General features: G+C 40.4%; 1 protein-coding gene and 1 pseudogene across 1 annotated transcript in view; one reads left to right on the forward strand and one right to left on the reverse strand.

Annotated features, from left to right (window-relative positions):
- The window catches only part of LOC122543619 (XK related 6a), a 522769-nt gene that overhangs the window by 461349 nt on the left and 40248 nt on the right, over window positions 1-21172 (forward strand). The window contains exon 2 of the mRNA XM_043682445.2: window positions 20287-20483. Coding sequence (XP_043538380.1) covers window positions 20287-20483 — 197 coding nt within the window. The remainder of the gene's footprint in view (window positions 1-20286; window positions 20484-21172) is intronic.
- Window positions 2779-2946, reverse strand: LOC148150596 (DNA-directed RNA polymerases I, II, and III subunit RPABC4 pseudogene; annotated as a pseudogene).

A 21172-nucleotide genomic window follows, 5' to 3' on the forward strand; every position in this document is an offset into this window, starting at 1 on the left:
GCCTAGCAAATTGAAGAAGTGGAGGGAAGAGGTTCCTAATTTTCCACTTAAGAGGCTTAATTGGGCTACAAAAAGCAGCCTACCAAATGCTTGATTGACTACGTGTAAAATTTCAGCAGGAGCAGGTTAGCAGTGGGCATGCTGCTGATGGTACAGCACCCTAATTTGTAGATCCACTAATTTGTTTCCTCAACCACCATTGGCCCCTAAGATTCAATCATAATTTCTGTTTTTCTCTCTACAAATGCTACCTGATTTGCTGACTATTTTGAATAATTGTTTTAGATCAGATTTCCAGCATTTGCAATTATTTGTTTTTGTATTAGTGTATCTATATAACGTTGAGTGTTTTACACTGCAAGATTAATATTTGTGGAGACTTCTTCCAGTGGTCATTTTGGTTGAGATCAATTACTTCATGGAAATGGGTAATGACAGGTGGCTTGCTCTTTAAACGCTCTACAGAAATTTCATTCCACTGACAAGCAGCTGATCCGGCACTGCTGACTTTGTCTCACAAATAAAATTGAATTTTCGTCCCACAGTGTCTGACATGGAAAATCTAATGGCAAGAGTTGCCCAGTCTTGTAGATATTAAGCTTTTCAGGAAGTGATGGAGCAAGTGAATGGTTTATATGGTAGCTTGATCTTTGAATAAAGAGCTGCTTTATTTTGATGGTGTCAAGCTTCGTTACTGTTGTCCGAGCTGCATTCATTCAAGCAGCATTCCATCACACTCCTGACTTCGGCCTTGTGAATGCTGGAAAAGCTTTGGGGAATCAGGGGGTGAATTACTTGCTGCAAAGTTCCCAGCCTCTGATGTTTCAAAGTCACAGTATTTATATAACTAGTCCAGTCACATTTCCAGTTAATGTTAACCTTCCCTTAAGATATAACTGGTGAAGGATTCACCAATGATAATGCCATTCAGCATCAACAAGAGACAGTGAGATTCTCCTTTTGGAATTGATCATTGCCTGTGACTTGTGTGTGATAGTGGCATGTGGGTTTTGCTTAGTGTGTATGAGATGGTTTAAGATATAGCTTGTGTTTCTAGACTGTTGGTTTTTGAAGCTAGCATCAGAGAGTTTCTGGAATGCTGATGGAAATTTGCTTATGAGTGGATGCATTAAACATTGAAGAGCATTAAACTGAAAGAACTGTGGATGTTAGAAATAAGAAATGAAAACAGAAATTGTGGAAAAAACTCAGCAGGTCCGGCCACGTCAGACAGAAAGCAGAGTTAACATTTTGGGTCCAGTGACCCTTCTTCAGAATTGATAACCGTTAACCTGCTTTTGGTTTGAAAGATCCGGGACTCTTTCGTTTTTTTGCTTTGGCAAAAATGCATAACCTGGAAGCCTTTTGGTGGTAATTTGTAGAAAAGATGATCAAATCTGGATATATGAAACAGTTTCTCCCTGACTGTTTCAGGAAGTGTACCTCAATATAGGGGTTTTAGTTTGAAAGTTCCAGACAAGAAATGTTTGTTTAGGTTATTCAAAGCTGAGAAAGTCTAAGAAGGGGATTTCAGATTCTTAAGATCAGGAATTAAAGCAACTGTGGCATGGTCGCTCAGGGGTTAGCACTGCTGCCTCACAGCACCAGGGTCCCAGGTTCGATTCCAGCCTTGGGCAACTGTCTGTATGGAGTTTGCACATTCTCCCTGTGTCTGCGTGGGTTTCCTCCGGGTGCTCCGGTTTCCTCCCACAGTCCAAAGATGTGCATGTTAAGTGAATTGGCCATGCTAAATTGCCCATGGTGTTAAGTGCATTAGTCAGAGGGAAAGTGGGTCCGGTTGGGTTACTCTTCGGAGGGCTGGTGTGGACTGGTTGGGTCAAAGGGCCTGTTTCCACACTGTAGGGAATCTAATCTAATTAAGTCAAACCTCTGGATGTGATACAGAAGAGAATTTGTTTTTTGGTGTTTGAGTACTATACAGGGATAGATTGAATACAGTACTTTTACTGGGTATTATGAAATCTTCCAAATTGTACTCTATGTAAAAAAATCTTGATTGGTTTTATTTTCTTTTGTTTTTCATAATGAACTAAAATTGAATCTGCAGCTCTGTTGGCTTGTATTTCAGTGACAGATCATCTCATTAAATGAAAGCAAAACAAAATCTGATCTATCAAGCCAGATTTCAGTCTGGGGCATGACTTGTCCAGTAGTAACATCAGCTGTGATCATTACACTTGCGTGGCATAAATGTTGTTTGCCACTTATCAGCTCATGTTATCGTTTCTAATTATCTGAAGCAATTTAGGTAAGATTAGATTCCCTACAGTGTGGAAACAGGCCTTTTGGACCAACCAGTCCACACTGACTCTCCGAAGAGTAACACACCCAGACCCATTTCACTGTGACTAATGCACCTAACACTATAGGCAATTTAGCATGGGCAATTCACCTGACCTGCACATCTTTGTACTGTGGGAGGAAACCAGAGCAACCCATGTGGACACGGGGAGAATGTGCAAACTCCACACAGACTGTCACCCGAGGCTGGAATCGAACTTGGGACCCTGGTACTGTGAGGCAGCTGTGCTAACCACTGAGCCACCATGCTGCCCCCATGAGATGGAATTTAATTCCATCAAATAAAACAGAACTGGTCTTGTAAATACTCTGTTTTGAAGAATGCAAGAAATATTCTAACTGAAATAGTAACAAAAATATAAGATTCTTCCTGTCTGCTGAAATTTACATGTGAGAGAACACTAGACAACGAACACCAGCAATTCTTTTTGGTGGAAGTTTAAAAGAAGTTGAATTTCATTGGGCATCAAAAACAACCAATCTCTTTGTTCTCTTTTTGTACATTATCCTGTAATTACATTCTCGGCATTGGATTGGATCTCTTGCTTTAATTTCATTTTCAGTGTGACATTCTCTACAAATATAGCTCATGGGTTGTTGCTTTGGAGGCTGCATGTCCTTCTAGATATCCCTTTCTATTCAATTTTCAGTTTAACCCATCTTCCTATGGAATGGTCTGGAAAAAGGAGCCACGGCAACAGCACAATTGCACAGTGGGGTTGCCCACCTTGCTACATTTGGACATAGACTGCTTCAGTATCTGAGGAGTCATGAATCGGGTGAGTCATTGAACATTGTGCAAACATTGGCAAACATCCTCACTTCTGACCTTATGATGAGGGAAGGTTGTTGGTGAAGCAGCTGAAAGAGCTCCTGTAGTGATGTCCTGGAGCTAAGATGAACTGCAACAATGACATTCACCTTTTTTTGTGCTAACTATGACTCCAAGCAGTGGAGAGTTTTCTCCCAGATTTCCATTGATTTCATTCTTCTCTCAAGTCGGACCTACAGTCGGCCCCTAGATTGAGTGCTGTCCTCCAATGGTCCTTGACTGAAACAGTCAGCTGTTGGTTATCCAGCTTGGCAGCCAGCCAGATGCTCAATTTGGACATTTGCCAGAGGAAGTCAGGGGTGGAATTACGAAACAAATTATGCTGCACTGAGTCCTGTTGTTAAATTTGGCAGGACCTCTGCCTTGCTGAGTTAACCCTATACTACCATGCTCTCCCAAAATGTCCCTGTCTCACAATTACCCTTCTCACTTTATCATAAACATGAAGGACTAAAATCTCAGTCAGGAATGGAGTCGTGAAAATAGGGAGTAATCTATTCATAGGCCATCTTCTGTCGCTATTGTGGTTTGTTCTAGATGTTTCTCTCTTTGGATCTGACATGTGATACATATCGTATAATTAACAGATAAGCTTTCAGTGAATGTAAAAAATCCCTTAAAATATTACTTTCAGAATCATAGTAAACACTGGAAGCACAGTGTGTTTCATTTCACTATAAAAAATCCCCTTCACTTGGGATATTTCTTTCTCTAATCAATTAACGTTTATATTTCATAACCATATAATTCATTAAATGTATTCTCACTGATTTTGTTCAGGAAGAGTTGAGAGAAGGCAATGTTCCTATATGTAGACTGGGAATATCCACCAGCTGGTGTAAATTTGTTAAGCTGTGGCCAAGAAAGCTGTGATTAACACACATTTTAATTAACGGAAACAGGATGTGGTTTTCTGAAAAATTGCAGTGTAAACTTTAGCTGTTGGTCCTGTCTGTTGCTATTGCCATTTTAAAGCCACATTGTTAATGCTGCCAGTTGCTTTAAAATGTCCACTATTCTCATCCATTTTTTCTAAGAATCATAGAATCAAAGAGCTCCTACAGCATGGGAAGAGGCCTTTTTGGCTCATCAAAACCACACTGTTCTTCCAAAGGGCATTCCACTCAGACCCAGGCCCCCACCTAAATTTCTAACCCCACATTTACCATAGCTAACCCACCTAGTCTGCACATCTGCATTAGTGGGCGGCACGGTGGCACAGTGGTTAGCACTGCTGCCTCACAGCGCCAGAGACCCGGGTTCAATTCCCGCCTCAGGTGACTCTCTGTGTGGAGTTTGCACGTTCTCCCCGTGTCTGCGTGGGTTTCCTCCGGGTGCTCCGGTTTCCTCCCACAGTCACAAAGATGTGCAGGTTAGGTGAATTGACCATACTAAATTGCCCGTAGTATTAGGTTAGGGGTAAATGTCGGGGTATGGGTATGGGTGGGTCGCGCTTCGGCGGATCGGTGTGGACTTGTTGGGCTAAAGGGCCTGTTTCCACACTGTAATGTAATCTAATCTTTGGACAGTTTAACATTTCTGTTTGTGTTAGCCTTTGCTTCACCTCTGTATTACAGAGGTGTCAAATTTAGGCCTCTTTGATGTGCTTCTTGTGGCACAGTGGTAGTGTCCCTACCTCTGAATCAAAAGCCTGAGTTCAAGTCTCACCTGCTCCAGAGGTCTGAAATAGCAGGTAGGTCATAAAATACATAACCTGCTTTAAGACTCAAGTTAACATTAGAATCAGCTATTCAGAACCTGGACTGCTCATGGGAGATATACTGGTTATATCAGAGCCACAAAATTTTCCAATAAATTGCCCAAGATTTAGAGTAGGCATAACACTGCAGTAAGGTTTTGCACATTCTGTCCCAGTAAACCACATGGGAACTGAACAAGCCACATCAGTACATTGAGTCAACAGTCTCCTCCATTTGCTCTCAATTAACTACTATCCCAGGAACATCATCACCATTTTCTGATTTGCCTTTTGTTTATTGCTAAATCTCACATGAACGAGTCAGATAAGTGAGTGTTTAAATTGCTGTCCTGCTCTTATTAATAAAATGGTCTTATTAGTTATTTCTGCCTGTGAGTGCTCTTTTTGAAACAAAACAGACCAGTTCTGATGAAGAGTCATTAGACTCAAAACGTTAAGTCTGTTTTCCTCCCATAGATGCTGCCAGACGTACTGAGTTTCACCAGCATTTTCTGTTTTTATTTTAGATCTCCAGCATCTGCAGTTCTTTGTTTTGTTTTTATGCTCTTTGTGATCTTGGAATCGTCAATATTTTTAAACAGCCCAGTGAAGAATATGATGGTATAAAGTGTCTGATACAGAAATATTTATCCATGAATTTCAAATCTAAAAAGAAAGGTGATTTAATCATAAATATTTATGAGAAGGATTTAAACCAACATGAGTTTTCAGTTGGATTCCTACTTAGAGCAGATCAACACCACGATTTTAATCACAGGCTTTGTTGTCTTGACCCCATCTGATTTGAACAAGTGAGAGTATGCTCAGAAATGAGATAACATAACAAAAACAATCCAGAGCAAATTCCAGATTAGAAAATATTCAAACACATGGGGTTTATGACTAGATTAGATTAGATTCCCTACAGTGTGGAAATAGGCCCTTCAGCCCACACCAACCCTCCGAAGAGCAACCCACCCAGGCCCACTTCCCTCTGACTAATGCACCTAACATTATGGGCAATTTAGCATGGTCAATTCACCTGGTTTACACATCTTTGCACTGTGGGAGGAAACCGGAGCACTTGGAGGAAACCCACGCAGGCACGGGGAGAATGTGCAAACTCCATATAGATAGTTGCCCTGGAATCGAACCTGGGACCCTAGTGCTGTGAGGCAGCAGTGCTAATCAATGAGCCACCATGTCGCCCCAGTGTTATTTTAAACATGCTGACACAATAGTTGAAGAAAAGGTCAATTTTCTTAGCTGTCTCTACAAAGTACAGAAATTCATAAATACATAGACTGCAAACCAATAAAATTGAAGAGAAATAGATAGACTTTAAAAGTAAAAAGCCAACAAATGGAGTGATTCTTTTCTGTGAACTGTTACCCAAATATTGGCAATCTCCTGAGGAATCTTACTCTCATTTTCTCAAGGTAGTATCAGTTATCAAAAGGAAACTGTGGCTACACAGAATAGAGTTCTCTGACCCATCTGTGAATCTAAACCATTGTTTGAGGAGGACATTTGTGTGCTTGGTGATTATTGTCCTGCTCAAATGGCTCTACTTGTTAGAATTGCTGCCTTCACAGAAAGGTGACATCAGCCATGAGTGAAGGAGATAGATTTTGTTTTTGAGCTGCCATCTTTTAATTTTTTGAGAGGCTGATTAGTAGAGAAATGGTTGAATGTTGGAAGAAAAATGTATTGTGACAACTACCTGCAAACCTGGCTGAGACTTGCAGTGGTGATCACTGATTTGCAGAACATTCATAAACTTATTCCTTCTGTACTCATAAATGTTGTTAGTTTTGTTAGGATGAACTGGCACTAAGTTGGCATAGGGGCTATTAAAGTTTGTGGAAATGAGTGGTTTCCCTGGGCACAGGGAATAGTTTGGCATGGAGGGAGTAAGGAGCCATGAGAGAATGGGTGGGGACATGGTTGACATGATTGGAGCATGAGAAGCGAGTGGAAGAGTGACATGGTGTGGAGCGGTAGGCTTAGAGGTCCAAAGTTGGTCTTTTAAACTGTGCACATCAGCACCCCACAGATCCTGTGACTATTTGTTTCTGAGGGAGGTAGACTGACTCCAGCATCTGCCCAATACCTGTAGAAAGTACATCTGGCCATCTGAAGCAGACATGCAGAGCACACTCACCTCAGGAACAAAAATTCAGGTGTTCGTATTTGCCAACTTTCATGTGAAGTACCTTAAGTTATTATTATGTTACACTGGCTATAAATCCAAGTTGTTCACAAATGAAAAATTTATATTGTACATATAAAACATGTATAGTTTCTAGGATTTCACTTAAGTGTCTGTATATTTTACATTCTGTTCCAGTTATAGACACAGTTTAGCATAAAATCAGAATTGTTCTGTGAATTCTACCAATCATTCATTAAACAGTTAGAAATGCTAGTGACTAGAGTCCAGATGTTCCTGTTGGATGAGCAAAATGTGAGTCAAGATCTTTTGCAGTTTCGCACGGCCTAGGATTTCCAACTATTTAAACAAGAAATGGGTTCTGTGAGCCGCTTGGGATGCTCAGGACAGAGTTGGAAGACTGTGTGTGTACAACAGGTTGGTAAGAAGGACCACTGAGATTCTCAGGATGAATAAGCAAGAATTCATAGAATAGATGAGGTCAATTCCACAATATGTGCTGTGTATGCATGAGATACTTCTGAGGAGTTTTGGCCAAAGCCACATTTTATGATTGTGTCCTTGTACCAAGCAAATCTTTCATGAGAAGTTACTAATTTTTCCAGTTGAGATAAGATGTCAATGAACTGATGTACCTTAGCTTCTGAACGTTGGAGCAAGTATGTTTTATCTTTGAACTTTAACAGATGTGTGAGAGGCAGTACCACTGTTGTGTAACCATGATATGGACATGCTGGTATTGGACTGGGGTGAACAAAATCAGAAATAACATGACACCAGTCACTTCACCTGACAAAGGAGCAGCACTCCAAAAGCTTGTGATTTCATGTAAACCTGCTGGGTGACGACCTGGTGTTATGTGACTGTTGTGTAAGGAGCAGCAGCATCAGTAGCTCTAGTTAACTGAGACACAATCAGTGTATATTTGGCACCTGATGGAGGTGCTTGACACCGAGTCTTGTGTACGAGACTCTTCTGAAAAGCAAACTTTCTCTCGTAGTTTGTACTCATCGACGTGTGAAGCAGTGAGTAAACAGTGGCACTTACCCTGGCCATAATCGGGACTGAATTCAGCTTCTTTTCAACCAACCATGAGCATTGACGTCCATGGTGAACTTAATCAGTCAGGATAGGCTCATTTTGTATCCCAAAAAAACAGTATTTGCATATTATCTTGTGGGCCTGCAGAAGAACTTCAAGAGAGATGGGATCAAACATCTCCAGAGGTGGGTAGAAGATACCAGCAAAAGAGATGTTTCTGGTTTACTGGATGTAAAGACCTGACTGGATACTTTTTTAAATATCATATCGAGAAGTTGGAATATGAGATGTCCCAGCCAGCTTCAGAACTTCCTACTCATAAGATTTGCATCCTCATGTATGTATATGAAATGAGGAAGTTAAAATCATATGAGACAGCTGCCATGCACTAAACAGATATATCTCCAACCTTTAGACTGATGCCACTCTTTGACTCAAAAAATCAATTCATCCATAGTGATGTTTCTATTTCAATGCAGATTAGTTGTCGATCAATGAAATGGAGCAAGTGGTTAGGTTTTTCTTAATATTTAATAGTTTGACACTTTTATAAAATATTTCTGGAGTATTTGGAAAGGCGAGGACTCATTTAGGATAGTCAACGTGGCTTTGTGAATGAGAAATCACGTGTCACTTCTTTAAAGAAGTGATGAAGAAGATTAATGAAGGTAGAGTGGTGAATGTTGTCTATATGGACATCTCTAAGGCATTCAACAAGCATACATAGTAGACTGGTTAGCAAGGTTGATCATATGGAATACAGGGAGACCTATCCATTTGGGTGAAAAATTGACTTGAAAGTAGGAGACAGAGGGTGATGGTGGACAGTTGCTTTTTGGACTGGAAGTCTATGACCTGTGGTGTGTCACAAGGTTCGATACTGGGTCTAATGTTTTTTGTCATTTGTATAAATAATTTGGATATGAATATAGGAGGGATGGTTAGTCAGTTTGCAGATCATAGCAGGACTTATACACTTTATGGTAATGGTTGTTGCCAAACAAAGAGTGCAGTTTCCTAATTCCTTGAAAATGGAGCCACAGGTAGATAGGACAGTGAAGAAGGTATTTGGTATATTTGCTTTTACTGGGTATTGGAATTGGGAGGTCATGTTGTAGCTGTACAGGACATTGGTTAGGTCACTTTTTGAATACTGCATTTAATTCTTGTCTCCCTGCTATGAAAGATGTTGTGGAACTTGGAAGGGTTCAGAAAAGATTTACAAGGACATTGCCAGGGTTGGAGCATTTGAGCTCTAGAAAGAGACTGAATAGGCTCAGTTTATTTTCCCTGCAGTATTGGAGGCTGAAGAGTGACCTTATAGAAGTTTATAAAATCACAAGGAGCATGGATAATGTGAATAGCCAAAATCCTTTCCCCAGGATAAGGCAATCCTAAATGAGAGGGCATAGGTATAAGCTGAGAGGGAAACAATTTAAAAGGGACTTAAAAGGCAACTTTTTCACACAGAGGGTGGTGTGTATGGAATGGGCTGTCAGAGAAGGTGGTGAAGGGTCATAAAATTACAACATTTAAAAGGCATCTGGATGGTTATAGGAATAGGAAGGGTTTAAAGGGATATAGGTCAAATGCTAGCAAATGAGACTAGATTAATTTAGGATATTTGGTTGGCATGGAAGAGTCGGATTGAAAGGTCTGTTTCCATGCTGTATATCTTTGTGACTCTGACTAAGTCACAGTCCAAAACATGACATGACAGCTTGCCCAAAAATATTTCCACTGTTTTGAATACATTATGGCACTTTTTAAAATTTATTCATGGGATGTGGGCTTCTCTGACTGGGATTTATTGCCAGTCCCTAGTTGCCCTTGAAAGGGTGGTGAGTTCCCTCACTGCACCATTTGCTGTAGAGATGCCATTAAGGATTGAGTTCCAGGATTTTGATGCGGTGTCACTGAAGGAACAGTGATATATTTCCAAGTCAGGATGGTGAATGTCTTGGAGAGGAACTTACGGGTTGTGGTGTTCCTATGTTTCTGCTGCTCTTGTTTTTCTAGATGTTACTAGGTGTAAGTTTTCATAGAATCCCTACAGTGTGGAAACAGGCCCTTCAGCCCAACAAGTCCACACTGACTCTTCGAAGAGTAACCCACCCAGACCCATTCACCTAATACTTTACACTTCCCCTGACTAATACACATAACCTACACATCCCTGAACACTCTGGGCAATTTAGCATGGTTAATTCACCTAAACTGCACATCTTTGGATTGTGGAAGGAAACCGGATAGGAGAAATGAATATTTGTGGGTATGGTGCCAATCAAATGGACTGCTTTGTCCTAGATGGTGTAAAGCTTCTTGTATTGTCAGAGCTGCACTAATCCAGACGAGTGGAGAGTACTCCATCACAATCTTTATGTGTACTTTGTAGATGGTAGGTTCTGGGGAGTCAGGAGGTGAGACATTTGTATTCCCAGTATTCGACAGTACTTGTATGGCTAGTCCTGTTCAGTTTCTGATTAAGAGTAATCCTCAGGCTGTTGATAGTGGGGAATCAGTGATGGTAATGTCATTAAAGGTCAAGGGATGAGAGATTTACCTTGTTGGAGGGATGACTATTACCTGGCACTTGTGTGACGTGAATGGTACTTGCCACATATTTGCCAAAGCCTGGATATTATCCAGGTTTTGCTGCAATTAGACATGGACTACTTCAGTGTCTGAGAAGTCATGAATGGTGCTGAACATTATTTAATTATCAGTGAACATCTCCACTTCGAACCTTATAATGAAGAGAGGTACATTGATGAAGCAGCTGTAGCTAGTTAGTCCAAGACTCCTGCCCCTGAGGAACTGCTGCAGAGATGATCTGGAGCTGAGATGAATGAACTCCAACCACCACCACCATTTTCCTTTGTGCTGGGTATTAATCCACCCCATATAGAGTCATAATTGCTCCCAACTCTCATTGACTCATGTTTTCTAGAGCTCGTTGCCATATTTGTTCAAATGCAGCCTTGATATCAAGGGCAATCAAGGCTTGTGGCAAGTTCTGAATTGCGTCTTCAGCGCTTTGATTGGAATGTTGTCAGAGACCATAGCTTTGGCAGTATCCAGTGCTCCAACCATTTCTTTATATCACACGGACTGATTAGAATCATTTGAAAACTATCATCAGTGATACTGGAATCTCTGGAGAAGGCCATGATCACCCACTTGACATTTCTGGATGAAGATTGTTGTGAATCCTTCAGCCATGTCTTTTGCACTAATTGCTGGTCTCCCCCATTGCTGAGGACGGGAATAATTGTGGAACTTCATCCTCCACTGAGATGTTCAGTTGTCCAACACCATTCATGACTGAATGCGACAGGATTGCAGAATTTAGATCTGATCCATTGGTAGTGGTATTGTTTAGCTCTATCTATCACTCACTGCTTCTGCTGTTTGTCATGCAAATAGTCCTGTTTTGTAGCTTCACCTCATTTTTAGGTATGCCTGATGCTGCTTCTGGCATGTCCGATGCTGCTTCTGGCATGTCCTGCTATGCTCTTCATTGAACCATGTTGATACTTTGGCTTGATGGTAACGGTAGAGTGGGGGATATGCCATACAATGAAGCTAAAGATTGTGTTTTAGTGCAATTTGGCTACTGCTGATAATTTACAGTGCTTCTTGGATGCCCAGTCTGTCGCATTAAACATGCTGATAGTTGCATAGAACACAATGGAGGGTATTCTCAGTGTGAAGAATGGGACTTTTTCAGGCTCAATAGGGCTGTGTTTGCTGTCTTCACTTCCAGTGCTCTAGTCAATGCCTTATAGTCCGATTTGTTTCATTCCTTTTTTTCTATTGTAGCGATTGACACAACTAAATGGCTTGCTATGCTATTTCAGAAGGCAGTTAAAAGTCAACCACATTTATGTGGGTCAGGACACCTATGAAAGATGACAGTTCTCTAAATGGCATTAATGAACTAGATGGGTGTTTGCAACAGTCAACAATGGTTTCATGACCCCCATTAGTCTTTTAATTCCATATTTTTATTGAATTCAAATTACACCATCTGCCTTAGTGGGATTTGAACTCGGAATATTACTTGCATTTCTGGATTACTTGTTCATTGACAATGCCACTAGGCATCATCTCCCGATTGGACAAGGATGTTAATGCATGTTATTATAGAATGGTATTCTAAGTATGATTAACATGTCTTTCAAGAAAGAACATTATGATCAATCATTGCATTAAAATCATATCGACATTGCACTATATCATTTTGTAGTGACATTTGAAGTGTCAAACACTTCAATTATCCGCCAAAATGTCCCTGGCTCCTCAGCAGACATCCCCCAGTGACCTTGAATTCATTAAGGTTTTTTTTTAATTTGGCTTCTAAAATCTACTGTAGCATCAGGACAAATACTCAAATTTCTTGTGGTCATCATAATGGTAACCTTGCCTTCAGAAAAGTGGATTTTGCACACAAGATATTCCCAATTTATGAATAGTCCAGACAAGAATAGCATGGCTTTTGGAAAACAGAGGATATTTGGTTTGCAGCCAAATATTGTCACAATTTCAGGTTGCCTGACTCAACTTCACCCTCTACTGCCTGATAAAACTTAAGCCTCTTAATTATTGTCATCTGTGTTTGACAAGACTACTTTCATTACATTGCAATGTTGAAATAAATTATTAAAAATACATATTTTTCTCAAGACATTGATAATACATACTAAATATACTTTTTAATGTTCTACTTCAGGTTTACAGAAACAAAATACTATTCTTCTGTTTCTCAGATTCTCCCTGTTCTCTATAATCAAGTTGCCAGTTGTGAAACTCTAACTTTCTGATAGGATGAAATGGTAATAGTGCAACCTGCTGTGAAAGAGTTATTTATTGAGAAGGAGCTGGCAGTCACATGTAATACACCCCTTGCGTTATCTGCCAAGTTACCAAATAGAGAATATCATTTACGGTAAAGTAGCTGACTGAATATAGCCTCTTTGAAAAGAATAACAAAATATGTAGCATTGAGATCAAAAACTGTTTGGCAGTCGTCTACATGCTGACTGCCTGCTTGAGATAGCTGGTAGTGTGGATTGATATCCTTTGCAAAAACTGAATTGCACATTTTGTGTTACTTAAAAGACTTTGTGAGATTAGGAACCTAAGATCTAGATCTAGATATCTAGCTTTATTCCACATTTTCTGCTTCTTGCCACATTTCCTTAACTTGATTCACATAGGTTGTATGACTCCATTGCAGCCTTCAAGCTAGTTTGCATTTATAATCTTGAGTATTTATATTGAGTCACTGTGGGACACTAGTGTAGTTAATTTCCATTTTTAATGTTGCAGTGAGGAATTCAGAGCAAGTACTTAATAGTTGTTAATAATGAAAGAAGTTAGACATTGTCAGGCTTCAAGGCCTGTGCACAGCTGTGAGCAGATCCGTGGGGAGGATTTTCAGGTAACAAATCCAGACGTATAGGCTCCCCAGATGTTCCGCAGAGTTAACTGCAGGGTGTTTAAATTTTTCAAAGAGGTTTCCTGTCTGACATCATCATTTGGGTGGGGTGGTATTGAACAAATTGGATATTGTGGGGACATGAGATATACAATGAAAAAAGAAAATTTACAGCCCAGGAACAGGCCCTTCGGCCCTCCAAGCCTGAACTGATCCAAATCTACTGTCTAAACCTGTCACCCAATTCCGAAGCGTCTGTATTCCCCTGCTCCCCACCTACTCATGCATTTTTTCAGACGCATCTTAAATGAATCTACCGTGCCTGCCTCTACCACCTCTGCTGGTAACACGTTCCAGACACCCACTGCCCTCTGTGTGAAGTACTTGCTGCGTGTATCCCCCTCAAACTTTTCACCTCTCACCTTGAAAGCGTGACCTCTCGTTATTGAATCCTTCACCCTGGGAAAAAGCTTATCCCTATCCACCCTGTCTATACTCTTCATGATCTTGTAAACCTCAACCAGGTCCCCCCTCAATCTCCTTTTTTCTAATGAAAACAAACCTAACCTATTCAACACCTCCTCATAGCTAACACCTTCCATACCAGGCAACATCCTCGTAAACCTTCTCTGCACCTTCCCCAAAGCGCCCACATCCTTTTGGTAATGTGGCGACCAGAACTGTACACAGTATTCTAACTGCAGCTGAACCAATGGCTTGTATAATTTTAACACGATTTGCCAGCACTTATACTCAATACCCCGTCCAATGAAGGCAAGCATACCATATGCCTTCTTGACCACTCTATCCACCTGTGCAGTAACCTTCAGGGTACAATGGACCTGCACTCCCAGATCTTTCTGCCCATCAACTTTTCCCAAGGCTCTTCCATTCATTGTATAATTCGCTCCAGAATTAGACTTGCTTAAATGCATCTCCTCACATTTATCTGGATTGAACTCCATCTGCTACTTTTCCACCCAACTCCCCAGTCTATCTATATTCTCCTGTATTCTTTGACAGTCCCTTATGCTTTCTGCTACTCCACCAATCTTTGTGTCATCTGCAAACTTGCTGATCATACCAAAAGTGCCCTCTTCCAGATCATTTATGTATATCACAAACAACAGTGGCCCCAGCACTGATCCCTGTGGAACACCACTGGTCACCTTTCTCCATTTCGAGAAACTCCCTTCAACTACTACTCTCTGCCTCCTGTTACTCAACCAGTTCTTTACTTCTCTAGCTAAAACACCCTGCACACCATGTGACTTCACTTTTTCTATTAATTTACCATGGGGAATCTTATCAAATACCTTACTAAAGTCCATGTATATGACATCGACAGCCCTTCCTTCATCTATCAATCTGGTCACTTCCTCAAAGAACTCTAGTAAGTTGGTAAGGCACAATCTCCCCCACACAAAACCATGTTGCCTATCACTGATAAGCTCATTCTTTTCTAAATATAAATAGATCCTATCCCTCAGTACCTTCTCCAGCAACTTTCCCACCACTGACGTCAGGCTCACTGGTCTGTAGTTACCCGGAATATCCCAACTATCCTTCTTGTGCAGGGGGACAACATGAGCTACTTTCCAGTCCTCCGGCACCTCACCCAAGTTTAAGGATGCCACAAAGATATCTGTCAAGGCCCCAGCTATTTCCTCTCTTGCTTTCCTCAGCAACCTGGGATAGATCCCATCCGGTCCTGGGGATTTGTCCACCTTAATAACCTCTAACCTACCCAACACATCTTCCCTACTTATGTCAACGTGATCCAAACTAATCAAATTTCTATCTCTAATCTCAACATTCATCATGTTCCTCTCCTCAGTGAGTACTGATGCAAAGTAATCATTCAGAATCTCACCCATTGTCTCAGGTTCAACACATAGCCTTCCTTTAGTGGACCAATCCTTTCTCTAGTTATCCTTATCCTTTACCTTCTTATATATGCTTCTTATATAAGAATAAAAGGCTTTGGGATTCTCCTTAATTCTGCTCACTAAAGCTATTTCATGACCCCTTTTAGCCCACTTGATTCCTCGTTTAAGACTGGTCCTACTCTTCCCATATTCCTCCAGGGCCCATTCTGTTCTTAGCTGCCTAGACCTTATATACACTTCCTTTTTCCTCTTGGCTAGTCATACAATTTCTCCTATCATGCACGGTTCATGAATCTTGCCTTTTCTATCCTTTGCCTTCAATGGGACATGTCTATTTTGCACTAGCATTAATCTATCTTTGAAAGCCTCCCAATTATCAAATGTAGACTTTCCTTCAAATAGCTGTGTCCAATCCACATTTCCCAACTCCTGCCTAATTTTGATATAATTGGCCTTGGCCCAGTTTAGTACTCTTCCCTTCGGACCACTCTCATCTTTGTCTACGAGTATTCTAAAACTTCCAGAATTGTGGTCACTGTTCCCAAAGAAATCTCCCACCGCAACTTCTACCACCTGTCCTGGCTCATTCCCCAGTACCAGGTCCAATATGGCCCCTTCCCTCTTCGGACTAATGACATACTGCTATAGAAAACTCTCCTGGATGCTTCTTACAAATTCTACTCCATCCAGACCTCTGACGCTAAGTGTATCCCAGTCAATGTTGGGAAAATTAAAATCTCCCATAACCACTACCCTATTGCCTCTACACCTTCCTATAATCTGTTTACCTATTTGTTTTTCTACCTCACACTCGCCATTGGGAGGCCTGTAATACAGCCCCAACAGTATAACTGCACCCTTCTTAGTTCTTAACTCCACCCATAATGCCTCATTACCCAGCCCTCCATAGTGTCCTCCTTTAGCACAGCTGTGATATCATCCCTGACCAGCAATGCAACTCTTGCCCCCCTTTTACTTCCCTCCCTGACTTGTCTGAAGCGTCTATATCCTGGAACATTTAATTGCCAATCATGCCCTTCCTTCAACCAAGTCTCTGTGATTGCAATAACGTCATACTCCCAGGCACCAATCCAAGCCCTAAGTTAATCTGCCTTACACAATATACTCATTGCATCAAAATAGATGCATTTCAGGCCACCAGTTCTTTTGTGTTCATCTGCTCTCTACCTACTGTTCCCCTTATTAATGCTATCTTCATGATTCTTACAGTCCCCAGTTTCCACCTCGCTGTCTACTTGTTTTCTCTTCTGGTTCCCAGCCCCCTGCCACATTAGTTTAAAACCTCCGCAACAGCAGTAGCAAAACTCCCCCCAAGGACATTGGTTCCAGTCTGGTTCAGATGTAGACCGTCCATTTTGTAATAGTCTCACCTTCCCCAGAACTGGTCCCAATGTCCAATAAATCTGAACCCCTCCCTCCTACACATCCATCAAGCCACGTGTTAATCCTGCCTATTTTTTATCATTTCTACGCTGGCTGGCACATGGCACTGGTAGTAATCCCGAGATCACTACCTTTGAGGTCCCCCTCTTTAACTTCTCTCCTAGCTCCCTGAATTCTTCTTTCAGGACCTCATCTCGTTTATTTTTACTTATACCGTTGGTGCCTATATGCAAAGACAACTGGCTGTTCACCCTCCCCTTTTAGAATGCTCTGCAGCCGATTGGTGACATCTCTGACCCGAGCACCCGGGAGGCAACATACCATTCGGCCACAGAACCGCCTACCTACTCCCCTTATAATAGAATTCCCTATGACTATGGCCCGATGAGTCTTTTTCCCCGCCCTTCTGAACAGCAGTGCCTGCCACGGTGCCATGATCTTGGCAATTGCTGCCCTCTCCTGGTGAGCCATCTCCCCCAACAGTGCTATTCACGACCTCCTCAGCATTGCAGATGCTCCTAATTGAGTCCATCCGCAGCTGCAGAGCCATCATGCGGTCAAACAAGAGCTGCAGCTGGATACACTTCTTACAAGTGTAAGAGTCAGGAACGTCAGCCACGTCCCTGAGCTCCCACATCAAGCAAGAGGCACATGCCACGGGTCTGAGGTCCCCCTGACATTGTAAGCCTTAGCTTTATATCAACTAACTAAAACCAGACAATGCACTTAAATATATGAAAAAGAAAGATAAAGAAAAAATAAAAGCCTTACCTTACAGAGTCTTTTTCTTCTGGTTAGAGGAGGGGAGACGGGAGGGAGATACTATACGTGTAGTATCTCGGGTTTAGATGCTGCCCAAATATATATTAAGTCCTTACCTTCCCGGCACTCTCCTGGTCTCCACCTCCGCTTTGTCTCCCGCTGCTCCCAGACTGGAAAAAATGGGAAAACGTACCCTTCCTGGCAGCCCTCGCTTCACTCCACCATCTCTCCTTGCCGCTCTGTCAAAATGGATTGGATATAATTGAGGCAGATCAAATATTGTTGGGATTTGGAGGTCAAATGATCACACTAATCCCCTTCCGAGGATGCACGCTTGTTGGGCCTACTGCTCTTTTCAAACTTACAGAAATGCAATAAAGGCCTTTACTTCGTTAACCTGACAATTATCAATTCCTTTTTTCTCCCAGGTTCTAGAGTGCTGTGATTCCTAGCCTCCATGAAAATTAAAAATCCAGTTAAAATGAAGACTCATAGTCTCCTTAATAAAAGATTTCATTGATGAATCAACCTTCTGATAGTGAATTGGTCACCCTTCCCCTCTGAGAACTGCAGGTGGCTGGACTGGGGGTGGTTTGGAGGTGGGTTAGGGTTACTACAATTTCCCATCTACACTCATCCTATCTCAAGCAGTGAAACTCTCTTACAAAGCTCTCTCATGCAAGACACAATTTTCCAGTTAAATATGTTTACTTACCTATCACGCATAAATTGCTAAAATCTGAACACTAAAAGCATCTACGGTATACATTTATTTTTCTGTGTTTTTAAGAAAACTGAATTCAATAGACCACTCATTCCAATATTGAATATTTTATCAGTCGTTGAAAAGTTAAATACTCCGGATTATTGTATTTAAATGTGTTCTGTGATGCTAATATCCCAAATTAACCTTAGATTGTGTTATTAAATTGAATGAACATTAGTGAAATAAACAAATGCCATTTGCATTGCTTACACCAAAATGTATTCTCAATATTTTTAATCACATCTCACTTATCACCTGTATATTGAACAAAACTTAAATATACTGTCATAACCATTCTCAGATTTATCAAAAAAATGAATTAGGACATCATTTGCCAGCTCTTTTTCACTTTTGTTTGGAGTCCTAAGACAAAAAAAAATACCCCTAAAGTAAATACATGCACTTATTTTCTAATCAACAGCTTCACCACTCAAATGTTATTTCACATCCACCCAATACAAGAAATAGTGAAGTCTGAGTACTCTGTACAACTGGGAAATCAGCTCCTACACACCAGCCATTGGTGTTGCATGTACCTGGGCTGGGGGAAGGGGGGCGGGGGTATATACAAAGGAATTATTTTCTTTGGGAGAATCAAGGCCAAAGAGATATAAGCTTAAAATTAGAATTTGATCATTTAGAAGTGAAATCAAGAAGGACTTTTGAACTTCAACAATTGTTGAAACTGTTGTCCTATTTCCCTGGGTGTTGGAGGTTTCAACACTGAAAATGATTTTTGTTAGTTAAGTGCATCAAGGAATATGGAGTAAAAAGAGTTAAAGGAAATTGAGGAGAAGATCAACCATGAGCTAAGCGACTGATGGAACTCAGAGGGCTGAATGACCACATCAATTCCTTATGTTTCAAATTAATAACAGTGGAAGTGTAAAAAAAAACTGTTCTATTTCCCTGATATCATCAACATGTTTAAAGTGGTAAGTATAGAGAATGATTAAGATAATTGCATTGACACATTCTGTGAAAGTGGACTGAATTTTCCAAAATAGCCAGGTAATTGGCACCTAACCTGATCAAGAATGGTTATGAGCGGTTCACTATCACTGTGGGTCATTTAAGTGTTGCAGTGTATAACTTATTATCTGTTGTATTTTCACTTACAGCAATGCTGAAGATTGATTCTCCCTCATTAAAAAAAAATCTGTCCAATTGAAATCAATGGACAAGAAATTGAGTTTTATAATGGGACAATTGAACTGCTGCCACTGCTTTTGTACAATTAGAAGAGTAAATCAGGTGGGGGAAGAAGACTTTCACTAACAGCCAAGAACTGACAGTGTATGGACAGCATTTAAACCATTTTCAGGACACACATGAGTATCAAAGGGGCCTCAAATTAACAGTGGAAATGTACCTGCATGGAGGTGCTCAGCAGAGAAGCTCTTGTTTGGTGGGTGAAATGTTGAAAACAAGCTTGCAATGTATCAGAAGATGACATAAACTTGTTCCAGAAAAAGAAAGCAGCTAAAATGTATCTTTCTTATGTAATCCGTATAAACATTGCTGGTTAAGGTGTTCAAAGATTTCGACAACTGAAACCTGATGCATGGTACACACTCTGCTTGTTTGTTCATTAAAGTTGTATTCAAACTCCTACAACTGACATCAGACTTAGAATTTCAGACTGAAACTGCCTCTGGCTTAATTTGGGGAGGGATGTTGAGCATTTATTTAATTGCAGGCTTGAAAATTAAAGCTGGTGGAAAAATGAGTGTCCACAACAATCACTAATGTCAGGAGTTAATTTTTCACATGAAAGATGGATGGCTTACATTTGAAAATCCTCTTTTGTATTTTTCAGTTCAAAGGTAATAACTGAATCATTTTTTGTTTGAAGATTGTTTAAAATCATTGATTTCAGAAGATGCTTCAGTCATTCCAATTTCTGTCATGCTATTCTTGATGTGCGATGTGCTCTAGTTTAAATCTTGCTTTTCCAGGTATATCCGTACAATGTACTTGGGCATTCAGAGCAGAAGGAAGAACGAACACCAGCGCCGATTTTACTGGGCCATGATGTACGAGTATGCAGATGTGAACATGTTGCGCCTTCTGGAGACTTTCCTGGAGAGTGCGCCACAACTGGTGCTACAACTCTGCATAATGATCCAGAAAAACCGGGCAGAAACCTTACCATGTAAGTCTCTATCTTCCATATCTTTGTTTATTTATAACTGCTAAGTGTATGATTTATGAAGTCAACATTCATTTTATGGTGTCCATTTTCAGAGATTAAAAGTACATTATCTATGTTAAAAATATTTGGCATTTGTGTCCTGATCTGCTTTCAAAACACAATGCAATGATATATAGCACATTACAGTATGTAATTATGTGGATTAGGGCATTGAAATAATAACATGACTTTTCAGCGTCAATAACTCAAAGGTTTTGCTAAATATATATTATATATATCTATGTTACTCTTTTGTGACAACAGAATTTAGTTAACACTTTAGATGGAATTGTTCAAAGTTAAGAACTGAGTGCAAAACTGAAAAGCAATTTACATTTTATGCAAATTATTGTGAATTGATATGGGGGAGTCACTGCATCAGATAGTTTTAACTAAAAAAATTAAAGTTGAACTATTCTTTGTTTTTTGCGAAATCCTAGCAAGTAGGATACAATTTTATTGAATACATGGAGAGTTTTATCAAGTGCACCTATATTCACAAGTAAATAGATTGTATAGCTTAAGCTTTAATAATGTCAACAGAATTAACAAAATTGATGAAAATAGTTTACTATACTAAAGGGATTAAATATCCATGAACAAAAATTGAAATGGGAAGTTCGAATCAAAAGAATATCATGAGAATATTT

The sequence above is a fragment of the Chiloscyllium plagiosum genome, unplaced genomic scaffold, assembly GCF_037043375.1.
Source record: "Chiloscyllium plagiosum isolate Xiang-an unplaced genomic scaffold, Cpla_swu_hap1 HiC_scaffold_3, whole genome shotgun sequence".
In the NCBI taxonomy this organism is placed as follows: domain Eukaryota; kingdom Metazoa; phylum Chordata; class Chondrichthyes; order Orectolobiformes; family Hemiscylliidae; genus Chiloscyllium; species Chiloscyllium plagiosum.